The 14,832-nt window shown below is 33.6% G+C and overlaps 1 protein-coding gene and 1 non-coding gene across 2 annotated transcripts; both read right to left on the reverse strand.

Annotated features, from left to right (window-relative positions):
* Window positions 1-38: 38 nt before the first annotated feature.
* TRNAL-AAG (transfer RNA leucine (anticodon AAG)) lies at window positions 39-119 on the reverse strand. The gene has a single exon. It is a non-coding gene; the product is annotated as a tRNA-Leu (tRNA).
* Window positions 120-11,217: 11,098 nt separating this feature from the next.
* LOC100257640 (cytochrome P450 78A7) lies at window positions 11,218-13,535 on the reverse strand. The gene is made up of 2 exons (XM_002279971.4): window positions 12,128-13,535; window positions 11,218-12,043 (listed from the first exon to the last, which is right to left on the reverse strand). Exons 1-2 carry the CDS (start codon window positions 13,301-13,303, stop codon window positions 11,414-11,416), a joined length of 1,806 nt encoding a protein of 601 aa, XP_002280007.2. The 5' UTR covers window positions 13,304-13,535; the 3' UTR covers window positions 11,218-11,413.
* Between the last annotated feature and the right edge of the window lie 1,297 nt (window positions 13,536-14,832).

The raw sequence follows: 14,832 nt of genomic DNA on the forward strand, positions 1-14,832 counted from the left end.
ATACTATAATTGTATGTTGGGCAAAAAGGGAAAATGTATGTTGAGAGTGGGATTTGAACCCACGCCCTTTCGGACCAGAACCTTAATCTGGCGCCTTAGACCAACTCGGCCATCTCAACTTATGTGAAAATATTTGAAAATAAATAATATATTTTAAACGTTTTAGGAAAAATGGAATTTTATCAAAAGCATACGAAGAATGATCAAAATATCAACATTAATTGAAATATGGTCTAGTTTTATTGGTGTGCATGAAATTTTCTATCAAAACACAAAACATTGATTAACAAACACAAAAAATTTGAAAGAAATTTATGTGGTTGGTAAAATAAATAATAGTGCATGCATATATTAAATTAGATTAAATAAATAATGTGAATGCGATATATTGATATTGAGCGTATATCTACTGATATATCGGCTGAAGTCCATATCAATAAATAAAATATGTACAGTAATATATTTATTGTTTTGAAATCTTATCATAACTTATCATAAATAGAAAATTATTTACATTTCTCTTTGTGCTATATAAAAATTAATGAAATCATATTCCAACATAAAAATGATTTAAAATATCAAATCAAATATTTAAAAAAAAATTAATATAAATTAAGTTATGAAATCACTTTAAATCGTTGAAATGATTTACCCAACACCCTCTTAATTTGGAAAAAGTTCAATCCTTTTGGATTGTAGAATATGTTGGAATTTTATGTGTGGATTTACATAATCAATTTGATAATGTCATAAATCAGTGTTAATTTAATTTTTGCATTATTGTCCATAATAGGGCTGAACACATTATTACTTGATTTATATGGGCTCACCCTAATTCACTTTACTGGCCCATTAAGTCAAGTGATTCAAACTGTGTATGTGTGATATATGATATATATATATATATATATATATATATATATATATATATATATATATATATATATATATATATAAGGGAAAAATGTAGAGTGATTATCCTATTCTATTCTATTTCTCTTAAGGGCTCAGAAGAGAACGTACTGCACGAACGAACTGTTGAGAGCACACACGGTATTTTGGGTGTAGAAAGGGAATAGTCAATTGAACTCGAAGTTTTTCTCCTTCGCGAATTAAGCGTATCCTTAAACACCAGAAGAGTACATGAATGGCTTTCCATGGGATCAATCAATGTCACTTTTCTTAATTCACAATTTTTTTATTGAATGTTTTAATGTCTTTCATGAGATCCTGTTTGTGGTTTAATTTTTTTAACAACTGGTATCAAAGCCACCATGGATGACATTTAAGCTGCATTTTTTTTTGGATTATTTAGGGTTTTCGTTTTTTTTTTTGGAAGCCAATTTTGGGGCTTTTTTGTTTGGTGTTAATTCTCCGTTTTGAAGCCAAATTGATGTTAGAGACTTGTAGAAAACACCTTTTGGAGGAAAACCCATCATTTTTTTTGGGTTTTTGGAACTTAATTGATGGAATTTCAAAAATTAGGGTTTCTTATGGTTCTTCGTTTATGCGTTTTTGTGCAATTTTTTGGTCAAGAATGATGGATTAATGTTTGAGGATGGAAAACCGTTTGTTTGCATCAGAAATTGCATAATTTTTTGTCAGAATTTTTTTTTTCTCATCAAGATCTGTTCAGTGGAGAAGACGATGATGTCATCATGACATAATTAAAAAAAACATTTTTTTTGTCTTGGCATTTTTTGGAATGATAATGCATATGTTGAAATTATTATTATTATTATTGTTCTTTTGGATATATTTTTTTGTGTTGTATCAACAATGTTGTCCTAAGCTATTTTGTTGAATACCTCAATTTATTATGACATTGACAAACACTTGCGTGATTGCCTATCGCAATGCCAAGTGTGTCAAGTTGTGAAAATTGAGATATTTTGAATTTATCATGACAATAGTGAATATATATGTGGTTGCCTATCGTGATCCTATATGTGTCAAATTGTCTTTGTTGAGATATTTAATCTCCCACTTTCGGTTGTTTTATTATTGTGATTACTAAGGTGTATATGGGTATTGTAATTGTCCTATCGCTGATTATAATACTTGGTAGGATGCTTAGATTGATGAAGAAAATTAATTATATATTATGAATCGTACTAATTTTCTTTACTCTTTCGGTAATAAAATTAGTACATCTTGGTTGTGATATTTAATTAGTTGTCCTTACCGTTGTGGAATTTTCAAAATTCAAAGCTATTGGTAAATTGAGTAATTCTGGAAATTAGCAAATAGCATGATTTTGTAGTAACATGCATATTGTTTAATTTTGCTATTTTCCAACTACCAACAATCCTGGTATTACTCTGCAATTGTCTGCCATCAAGCCTCTTACTGGAAACAATTTTGAGGAATGGTTTGAGTCTTTCAACGTGCATATGACTCTGCACAATCTGGACTTGGCTTTGAGAGTTGATGAGCCAAGTAAGCCCACTGATATGAGCTCTACAGATGAAAGATCCTTCTATGAGAAATGGGAGCACTCCAATAGGAGTTGTTTGATGGTGATGAAATACACCATGGATAAATCTATCAAAGAATGTGTGCCAAAGACAGAAAAGGCCAAAGATTTTTTGGAATATGTTAAGACCAATTATACCAAGATTGATAAGGTAGAAATGACAACTTACTTGAATGCAAACATGATTGAGACTAATATTGTTGACGTTCATGCCAATTCTTGGTGGTTAGACACTGGTGCCACTATTCATGTTACTAATTCTTTGCAAGAGATGACAAAGGAAATAAGGCCATCAAAGTATGAAGAATTTGTGTATATGGGTGATGGAAGCAAAGTGAAAGTAGATTTTTTTGGCATGATAAAGCTAAGATTGGCCACTGAAAGCTTTTTATTGTTACACGATGTTGCTTACATACCCTCACTTAGTAGGAATTTGATTTCTGTATTTATTTTGGATAGACAAGGTTATTCTTTCAGCTTTGGAGGTGGAAAAGTGGATATTTTTAGTAACTCAGTTTTAATTGGCAATGATGTTTTGTTTGGCAATCTTTATAGTCTCAGTTTGCATCATGGTCCTTTGTGTGATTCATCTTTTGTTAATTCTGTTGTTGGTTGCAAGCATATTAGAATGAATTTGAGTTCTTCTATGTTGTGGCACAAACGCTTAGGTCATATTTCTAGGCAAAGATTAGAGAGATTGATTAGAGATAGTGTGCTTTCTAATCTTGATTTCTCAAACTTTGAGACTTGTGTTTTTTGCTTAAAAAGGAAGATGACAGCTAAGACCAGAAAATAGAAGATTAATATGTGTGGAGGCACTTTAGACTTGATCCACACAGATATATGTGGTCCTTTGACACCAACTGCTTTAGGGGTTTATAAATATTTCATCACTTTTATTGATGATTTCTCTAGATATGGTTATGTTGAACTAATCCATGAGAAATCTGACTCCCTAAATGTGTTTAAAGCCTTTAAGGCTAAGGTGGAGTTGCAGTTGGGAAAGCCCATTAAAGCTATGAAGTCTGATAGAGGTAGTGAGAATTAGGGATATATGATGAGATTGGACAAAATCCTGGACCATTCGCTAAGTTTCTGTTGGAATGCGACATTGATGCTAGATATACAATGTCAGGCACTCCTCAATAGAATGAGGTTACAAAAAGGAGGAATTGTACATTGTTGGATATGGTAAGATGCATGTTGTCTAATTCATAATTGCCATAATTTTTGTGGGGTGAAGCCTTAAGGACTGCGGCATATATTTTGAATCAAGTGCCCAGTAAGCCTGTGCCTAAGACACCTTATGAGCTATGGTCAGGGAAGAAATCGAGTTTTCATTATTTCCATGTTTAGGAATGTAAGGTTGAGGTTAGGCCATATAACCCATAGTTAAAGAAACTTGATCCTAAAACGATCAGTGGTTTCTTTGTTGGTTATTACATTGGATAAAGGGGTTCCAGATTTTATTGTCCATCTCATACCACCAGGATCATTAAGTCAGACATGGTTGTATACTTTGAGGATGAAGTTAATGTTTATCCAAATTTCGTGCCTCGTGAGATACCTTTTGGAGAAGAGCATGTTGTGATTCATTTTCCTACATCTCATGTCCCAAATGTGGATGTTCCTATTGTCCAACAGCAAACCACTAATCAAGGAAAGCATAGTGATCAAGTGGAACCTAGCATTTCTGTTGATGATATTGTTGTTGATGGGATTCCTTTGAGAAAATCACAGAGGATTCGTAGGCCGACTATTTCAGATGACTACATGATTTATTTGTAGGAGCATGAGTATGATGGTTATGATGCTTCTGATCCAGTTACTTATCAATAAGCAATTCATTGTCCTCAATTAACTTCTTGGAAAGAATTCATGGATGATGAAATGAATTCTATGTATATGAATGGTGTCTGGGATTTGGTCGAATTGCCACATGGTTGTAAACCAGTTGGGTGCAAGTGGGTCTTTAAGACCAAATGTGATTCTAGCGGGCGAATAGAGAGATATAAAGCTAGACTTGTGGTTAAAGGTTATAGTAAAAGAGAATGGATTGTTTTTAAAGAAACCTTTTCACCTGTGTCTACTAAGGACTCTTTTAGATTTATTATAACCATAGTAGCTCATTTTGATTTGGAGCTACATTAGATGGATGTCAAGATAGCTTTCTTGAATGGTGGTCTGAATGAGGACGCGTATATGGAACATCCTACTGGTTTCACAAAAGTTGGAAAGGAAGACTTAGTTTGCAAGCTCAATAAGTCAATTTATGGTCTTAAACAGGTTTCGAGGTAGTGGTATCTGAAGTTTGATAGGATTATCACCCCAAATGGTTTTAAAGAGAATACAATTGACAGATGCATATATTTGAAGGTCAGTGGGAGTAGTTATATATTTCTTGTTTTATATGTTGATGATATACTACTCGAATCAAATGATTTTGACTTGTTGATTGAGACAAAGCACATGTTGTCAACCCATTTTGACATGAAAGATCTTGGTGAGACCTCTTATGTTTTGGGCATAAAGATTCTTTGTGATAGGGCTAATGGGGTGCTTAAATTGTCTCAAAAAACCTATATTGAGAAGATATTGAAGATGTTCAATATGCACAACTATAGTTCTACTAGAGCGTCAATTGTGAAGGGTGATAAGTTTTCAAAGGTTTAGTGTCCTCAAAATGATGATGAGAGAGAGGAAATGAGAACCGTTCCTTACTCATCTATGGTTGGCAGCCTTATGTATGCTCAAGTATGTACACGCCCTGATATTGCTTTTGTTGTGGGCATGTTGGGAAGGTACTTGAGCAATCCTGGGAGTCAACATTGGAAAGCTGCTAAGAAGGTTCTTAGGTATTTGCAATGAACTAAGGACTTAATGTTGACATATCGGCGCACCAACATACTTGATGTAGTTAGGTTTTGTGATGCTGATTTTGCTGGCTGCATAGATGATAAGAAATTCACTACGAGCTATATTTTTATGATGGCAGAAGGAGTTGTATCTTGGAAAAGTGTCAAGCAGACACTTACAATATCCTCAACTATGGAAACAGAGTATGTTGCATGTTATGAGGCTTGTTGTCATGCTATGTGGATGCAGAATTTTATTTTAGCTTTGGGAGTTGTTGACTCCATTTTTAGACCGTTGAAATTATTTTGTGATAATTTTGCAACTGTTGCTTTCTCTAAGAACACTAGGAGTATTTCTCGCTCCAAACATATTGATGTAAAGTTCTATTTTGTTAAGGAGAAAGTGACAGAGTCTCTTATTGATATTGAGCATATGTCCACAAAAGGTATGTTGGTGGATCCACTAACAAAAGACTTACCCATAGTTGTGTTTCAGGAACACGTATCTCAAATGGGGTTGTTGGAAGCCTAGGTTGTATTTAGTGGGAGCCACTTTTGGTATTGTAATATTATGTTATTGTTGGAAGGACTGCTATTATTGTATATTTCCCTATAAATCAAGCAATGAAGCATATATGATTGCTTTTGATTATGGGACATTGATTTATGATTATGTGTATGTTGTAATGTTTGATTATGTAGTCCAAGTGGGAGAATTGTTGGAATTTTATGTGTGGACTTACATAATCAATTTGAAAATGTCATAAATCAGTGTTAATTTAATTTTTACATTGTGGTCCATAATGAGGTTGAACACATTATTGTTTGATTTCTATGGGCTCACCCTAATTCACTTGACTAGCCCATTAAGTCAAGTGATCCAAATTGTATATGTGTGATATATATATATATATATAAGAGAAAAAGGCAGAGTGGTTATCCTATTCTGTTTTGTTTTCTCTTTAGGGCTGAGAAGAAAACGTACTACACGAACGAACTCTTCAGAGCACACACAGTATTTTGGGTGTAGAAAGGGAAGAGTCAATTGAACCCAGGGTTTTTCTCCTTCAGGAATTGAGTGCATCCTTGAACACCAGAAGAGCACAGAAATGACATTCCATGGGATCAATCAGTTTTTCTTAATTTACAATTTTTTATTATATGCTTTAATGTCTTTCATGAGATCCTGTTTATAGTTTAATTTTTTTCAACAGAATATCCAAATTTGAATGCAGGCCAGTGATATATGCAAAGCTCAAATGAATCGATCAATAAATCATTTGGAGCCCTTTTCTATTTTTGATAACAAACATACATGTTTTTTTAAATAAAATAAAATAAAATTTTGTTTTTAAAAATTGTTTCCAAACAAGCCCTAGAATTTGATTTTCATATTCATAAAAAATTTTATTCTCATTTATAATTAAAAAAAAATCTAAATATAATAATAAAATATGAATGAAATTTGTTTATTATTTCCATTATTTATTCCAATAATTATATAAAGTAAATATCATTGGATGTGTCGGTGAAAAGGAGCAATCATCAATAAATCTATTTGATGAAGCAAGCAAATTCATTTTGAAGAGGCAGGCAAGAGTCAAAGGGAGCGGTAGTGGCACAAAAGTTGAAGAGAGACAGCACAGATCTCAAAATGAATGAAGGAAATGCATGCATGCAGTCTTTGATGTATAAATGCATGCATTGCAGATATGCAATATCAGGCAAGACATATATATATCTATATAAAGAGAGACTGAGAGATAGATAGATACATATGGTTGGAATACCTTGTATTTTGTCTTGCAAACAAACAATGGAGCTGACTTCTATTGTCTCATACAATGCTCCTACATTTTTCATTTAAAGTATATATATGTGGCAAGGGGACAAAGCCAGGACCTTCCATGAATCTATCCTTAAACGCGCCTTCTACATAAAGCTTCCGAACCCTACACTAGTCGGTGGCCATGCATGAATGATGAATCTATGTGGTTGTGTTTGTGGTGACGGTTTCATTAGTTTTGTAGTGAGTGATGCCCAACATCACGATTTTATGAAATCTCGTAACGAAAGTGGATGCTAGTGATTTAAAATATTGTTAGATTACCCTCTCCGATGGGCGCATAACAGATTTGCATAATCAATCCTTCGGGCCCTAGATGTGGGTCCCACGCCTTTGTCCTCGATGCGGAGCTATTATATATATGGGCCAGTGGCCACTTTAAATCAATGTTTAGAATGATTTTTTTTTTGGTCATATAATTTATTTTTTAAACAAATAGAAATTATTCATGGTGCCTTCCACTCCATGACAATCCGGAAAGTACAATTATATGGTGGCCTTTTTTAAGCAAAGAATAAGAATTCCTTTCACGTGCACACAAAAGGCATATAATATAAAGGGCAGCCCAGCATGGGAAAGTTGAATTTTTATCTTTTATATTTTCAAATAAAAAATGCAAAATATTAATTTTTTTGGTATTATTATTATTATAGAGGAAGAGCATGATGTAATAAAAATAAAAATTTAAAATCAATTAATTTTTTACGTAAAATTTTATCTCTGATTAATATTATAAACATCCCATCGTTTAAAAAGAAATATCGATTTGAGTTTGGGTTTGAGGGGCGGTGTTTGAGATGCATGAATTGTGACACGTCGGATTTAAGCACGTGCGGACCATGCCGGCTCATGCAATGTCAGTGCCACATCAAGTCAAAGTTTGCTGCCTTGCCACGTGATCGGATTGCGCAGTTCCAATGAGAGGGAGCGTGATTCAAATCATCAGTCCCTCGTAAATCCCAATTCCCACATGAGTAATAATTCTAAATAATTTCAGATCAAATTTATCGCATCAACTCCTATTTTCTCAACTTTCCTTTTATGGAAAATTTTTTATATATTCCTTATTTCACCCGAAAATTCGCACGTTTATAATCCTTAAAATTTTCATATCAAATGTTTTTATTTAAATTTATTTAAACATATGTTAAAAAAAAATTACAATTGGTAACAATTATAACCGGGAGTAACATGTATTATTATTAAAAAAATAATAATCCCATGATCCAATAATATTTTCAATATGAAATCAAAATCTACCTAAACACATCACTGAATGATGTTATTTAAATATTTTGTTTATCTATTTATATCTTAATTTAATTTATTTATATTTCGTCTAAATATCGTCATTCATATTAATTTTTTTGTTCTACAGGCATGCCGGTTTTCTATAAGAGTAGTATATTTTTTAAAAAATATTTTTCAAACGACGAGCTCTTTTAAAAATACAAGTTTATATAAAAATAAAAATAAAAATATATATTTTAACAATATTTTCTTAAAATGGCATTTAAAAAAATCTTGCTTTGGTAGCTTACAATTTTTCTTCTTTTTAATATTATGAGTGAAAATCATATATTAAAAATAGATGATGGTGGAAAAATTTAAAGGAAAGAAATTTAAATTAAATTATAGTATAATATATTTTATTTTAATTTTTTTATATTTATTTAAAATGAAGAAAAAATTTCAAAATTTTTTTTTTTTTTTTATATTTTATAAAAAATGTTCTTTAATGCCTTTTTTCTTTTTAAATATATTTTGTAGGAATAAAAATAGTAAAATAAAAAAATAAAAAATAGAAAAAAAGTCAGATGCACAATGAGTTCATTGGGATAAACAATGTATGACGTGTCACCCGCAGAGTTCACTCAGAGGGAGCATCATTTTCAACCGTCAGTTGGTGAGAGATGAAATGAGCTCAGAAATCGAAAAGCTACAAAACCACGTGAAAATGGCAATTATTTACTGCAACCACCTTAACCCTGTCTCCAGTTACGTCCACTTCACCACATCTCCAAAGGCCAGGCTCTCTCATCATAAAACACCGAACAGCCAAAGAGCCTGAGGCCTGATCGATAGATATTTGTGTTGCCAACTCTCTCGTAATAAAGGCTTTTGGCCGATTGATGGATACTTGTGTTGTGTGGCGTTTCTTAGCATAACTTTTGATAATGGGCGTACCTAGCTATCTACTAGCTCCACATCATGTTCAGTCGCCAACTCATCCCCCACTAAACTTTTCGTCAGCTCTTCAGCTTGTATTGTATGTACGAGAGGGATACAAATGTCAGAATAGTATGGTTAATTAAAATATATCATTAAATTTAAGGAAAATTCTACAGTGCCGTTGAAAAAGTTGTATTTAAATAGAAAAAAATAAATTTAAATTAAAAAAACTAAAATTCATGTATAAAATAATAAAATTATTTTTAAAATATAAACTTTTTTTTTTTTTTGATAATATACAATTATCATAACGTGGGCTTTTATCATACCTGAATCACTGATTAATATATAAAAAATAAGAACAAGACACAAGTAAATATCAATAAAAGAAAAAATATTTTTTTTTTAAACTTTGAGAAAAAAATTCTTAATAATTATAAAAATAAGTAAGATATTAAATAAAATTATAATTTTATGATAATTAAATATATTTAGTTTTAAACTAGTTGAGGTGAGTGAAATTTAAAGCCTGTTTAATCATATTTTTAAAAATTTATTTTTTATTTTATTATTTTAAAATAAATTTTAAAACCAAGTTTAGAAAAATATGATCAATGATTCATGTTTTCATTTTATCTAAACGATTTTTATTTGTTATTTGAAAATTATTTTATATTTCACTTTATTTTTAACAATTATTTTCATAAAATAATGATCAAATAATATTATAAATTTTTAAGAATAATTTTCTGGTTTTAAAAAAAATAAAAACTATTTTTAAAACACGCTCTTAAATTTATTGGATAAATTTAAATCAATGATTACACACATCCAAAATAATGAGAGTATTGGTAAGGTAAAGATAAATAAATAAAATCCTATTTTGAGATTAATATTGGTAAGATTTAAAAAAACCATATAATATTTGTGATTGGATAAGATTTTTGGAACTAAGACCCACGTATCAATTAATGGTGAGATGAAGTGTGTGCCAAAACACTTCAACTTCTTTCTCCACTGATAATGTGGCTGGGGGCTTTAGTTGCATTTGTGGCCCACGAAAGTGATATATGTTTTTTCTCCTTTTTCTCACCTCCCAAGCACGCATGTACTACTCACGGATGTCTGACAAGAGAGAGAGAGTCAATACAGACCAGTGATAGTAGCGTGAGATAGGTTTGTAGCGGAGGCGATCTTAGGCCGTACAGAGCTATGTGGTAGGGTTGTAGTGTTGTAGGGGGAGGTACACTAGTATCAAAGTCGTGATTTTTTTGTTTGTAGAAATACTGGTGGATCTGCATGCTGCCAAGGATTTGCTTGTACCGCATGTTTCTCTTTGCCTAACCAAACTGAAGAGACTGATTGGCTGCTAAGGATTTCGTTCGCTTGGAACTTGGTCATTAGTCGTCCAGACTAAGATTCAAGTGGTTTCACTTAGGGCTAGGGCTTGTTTGGCTGCATGAGAGGCTACCTTCGCTTTTTTTTTTTTTTTTTGGTTGGAAGTTGAAATTAATGCTGTAAGCTTGACATGATAGAGATTTCAAACTTTATTATCAAGTTTTTTCTAATTTGCAAAATAGATTTTTTTTTTAAAAAAGAAATATTTATGTAAAGGAATAAAATAGTTTTACATTTAAAAGAAAAAGTATTTTAATTTATTAATATTTAAATATTAAATATGAATGGAAAGAATATGAATATATATGATTGTTTTTGTGAATATTTTAATTTATTAATAGTTCATGTTAATGAAAATTAAAAGTTAGTTTTTGTGAATATATATGATTGTTTTATGCTTTTTTTAATCAATTACTTTGAAAACTTTTCTAATGGAGAGAGAGAGAGCCATGCATGCAGAAGAAGTCGACTACAAATGAAAACAGCAGCTTACGTATTTGATTACTGTGTCTAACCAATAGAAGGAGCCTCCTCACAGCACACTCAAAACTGGAGCCTCCAATTCCAAACCCTTAATTAAAAACCATTAAAAAAAAACACACCACTGTAGATTAGATATACAGCTTCCACACCAAAACCCTAGTCCGAATATTCATACCCTAAACCCTATTCTAAAGCACTACCATTTCTTCTAACAGCAACAGCATGCAGAGGACTCTTCATCTCACATGAGAGTTTCAACACCTCGGTCAGGTCCACTGGGTGAGCCACGTCTTGGATCCACCTAAAATGGTGCACCAGCTTGGCCACCCACAGGCTCACGGTGACAAGACCCAGGTTCTTCCCTGGGCACACCCTCCGACCAGCTCCGAAAGGAGCCAGCCTCAGGTCGCTACCTCTCACGTCCACGTCAGCCCCGCCCGCGCTCTCGAGGAACCTCTCCGGGTTGAACTCCGACGGGTTGGGCCAGATTTTGGGGTCGTGGGTGATGGCCCACATGTTGACCATGGCGGTTGTGTTAGTGGGGACGAGCATGCCGTTGCTGAGCTGGACATCTGATGTGGACAGCCTGGCCCAGGAAAGGAGTGGGCCCGGTGGATGGACCCTAAGAGCCTCCTTCACTACAGCCTGCAAGTAGGGCAGTTTGGCCACGTCAGCGTCTGTCACGCTCTTGTTCATCACCATCATGTCCAGTTCGGTCTGAAGCTTGGTTTGTACCTCAGGGTGCAACACCAGTTCGGCCATGACCCACTCGGTTAACAGTGCGGTCGTATCAGTGCCTCGGAATATCATTTCCTGAAACCGTAAGCTCAGTGAGTCAACTCAGTCTCAATTGTAATGACGAAGAAACGATAGAAAGATAAAACACCTGGGACGTACCCATAACACAGCAACCATGTCGTCTTCATGAAGCTTCTCTTCACCGTCCAAAGAGAGGAGAACGTCGACGAAATCAGAATTATCAGACAGCCTGCTGGACTCACCGAGTCGGTGTTCCTGGATGATGCCTCGGACGAGTTTTCTGACTCGGGGAACGAGTTTGGAGCAACGTTCATTGATACGAAACGGGTCGTAGAAGTAGCTCAGCCATGGAAGATAATCCGACCAGTTGAAAGCACCAAGAAGCTCGAACCCTTCTTTGACCATGGCTCTCAGCTCATTGAGTTCGTTGCTATCATGCGTCGGATCGTACCTCTTACCAAACACGCTACCCATGATGTTGTTGAGAGCCGCCGCCTGAAGATGCTTCCTTAAACACACTGCCCCATGCAGGGCCTGCTCATCGGCTATGCTGCACAGCATGGCGGCGCAGTCTAGCTGTCGGCCAGCTTCATGGGCTGCGATGCGCTTGGGCGCAAAGAGGTGGGACGACGCAATTCTTCTAAGGAGCCGCCAGTGGGCACCATTTGGAGCAAACCCAATGGCGCGGCTAAACATGAGGCTCTTCGCCGACTGTTTGATCGGACGATCGGCAAAGTGAGGGGAGGCCAGGATTTCACGGGCGGTGTGAGGGTCAGAAGCTACCACAACCGGAGTGGAACCAAGGCTGAAAGCCATCAGCTGGGTAGCACCTCTACTGACAGCCATAGAAGCCAGCGAGCGGTGAGCCAACCCGCGAGTGAGAGTGAGCAAGCTTCCAAAGATAGGAAGACCTCGAGCCCCAGGAATAGAAACACGCCCTCTTTCATTCCTCCTATTCTTCCAGGCGATCCCACCAACAGCAAAACCCCAGGCAAAAAGCGAAGCACAGGCAAAAGCAATTAACAAAGACCCCAAAACATACCCATCAAGTAAGTTTCCGGATCCAAGAAAAGCAGGGAGTGTGAACACCCACCAGTTGGTATCCTTGGAAACCAAACCCAACTCCATTACAGCATAGAAATAGAAAAGAAAGAAGATTGACTCAGCGTAGCCAAAGGAGAAGATGATGGACGGTGAGGAGAAAATGTGAGATGGGGGAGTATAAATAGGGGAGCAAGGGGGTTCGATGCTTGGATTCCCGTGGAGCCTGTAAACGAGAGAGATAGATGGAGGGTGGGCTTTGCATGAGAGCATTGAGGGGTTAAAACCTTGAACGGCGCATGTCCATATGTAGAGTTACAGAGAACATTGAATGAGACCCATAGATTCTGACTAGTGAGGGTGAAAACGGCGAGCGAATTTTGGGAATTGATAGTGAGAGGGAGAGGGAGAGAGAAAGAGGAGAGAGAGTGAGCTGCTGAGCGATCTGGACGGCCAGGGGCAATACTTGCTGTTCAAGGAACGCATTGAGAGCTGTGACGGGTTGGGTGTATTAATAAGAGACTGAACAGCTGAGCCAGAAAGAGACTGAGATAGGGTTGGGTGTATTAATGTCAAAGCTGAGAATAACTTTTTGCTACATAATCTTATATAAACTCTCACAATAATATATTCAAAGATTTTTTTTTTAAATCTATTATTTCGTTTTTCAATTTACCCGGTTTCCCACTTATCTTACCATTTCGCTAAAACCTTATTCGACACAGTTTTTAAATCTAAATTAATTAATTCATATTTAAAAATAATTTTATCGAGAATCTAATTCTAAAAAATTGTCTTATTACGAGCCTTTTAAGGTAAGGCTCAGTGAAAAATAAAACTTCAAAATTTATTCTCATATTAGTTTTGTTCTTACCATTTTCCCATTATCATGGTACATGAAAAGCAAAAAAAAAAATTATTTATAAATATCCGTAAAGTGTTTATATTTTTTTATATAAAAAAATATAAATAATTTTATAAATATTATAGATCAAAAACAAGATAAACGTCTATGAAATAAAAACATTCATTAGGATATAGATGTGTAAAATATTCTCATCTTTATGGAGTTAGACGTAGCTGAATAATTATGTTTAAACCTCGTATGATTTTACATGTGTTAATAATTTAATTTTTTGTTAAACATGCCTACAAAAGCCTTTGTTGAAAATATTTAAATTTGAAGATTTTAGAAAGAGTAAAGAAAATGTAAAAGCTAATTGTAAAAAGAATTTTTAATTAAAAGTAAAAATGAAATTTTATCATTTTTATTAATTGAATATTTATAATTTTGAATTACCAACATATAGGTTTGAATACATTTTTTTTTTAATTTTAAAATTAATTTTGGATAAAATATAAAAACTCTTAAAAACTTCCATTAAAAAATAAACAAATTTAAAAACTATTTAGAAAAATTGATGTGTACAATTTTTTACAACTTCAAAATTTTTTTTTTTTTAAATCTACAAACATAAAATAAACATATTTTTCTGTAGAGTTTTTACCATTTATATAAAAATTATTAGTATTTTCATGGTTTTTAAAACTATATATAAAAAAAAGAGCTACACATCAAATTTAAAAATCTTTTAAAATAATTTCTAGAAACATAAAGTAAATCTAATTTTTTTTAGTGTTTTCAGTTTATAACAATTATTAATATTTTTTATTTAAAAACAAGAAATAAGAAATATATTCAAATGATACTTAATTTTTTATTTTTTCATAAATGAAAATAAAATAATATAAGATAGGTGATTAAGTAGAATGGGATAAACTTTTTATAAATATCTTTATTT

This window comes from Vitis vinifera, chromosome 7, assembly GCF_030704535.1.
Source record: "Vitis vinifera cultivar Pinot Noir 40024 chromosome 7, ASM3070453v1".
Classification (NCBI taxonomy): domain Eukaryota; kingdom Viridiplantae; phylum Streptophyta; class Magnoliopsida; order Vitales; family Vitaceae; genus Vitis; species Vitis vinifera.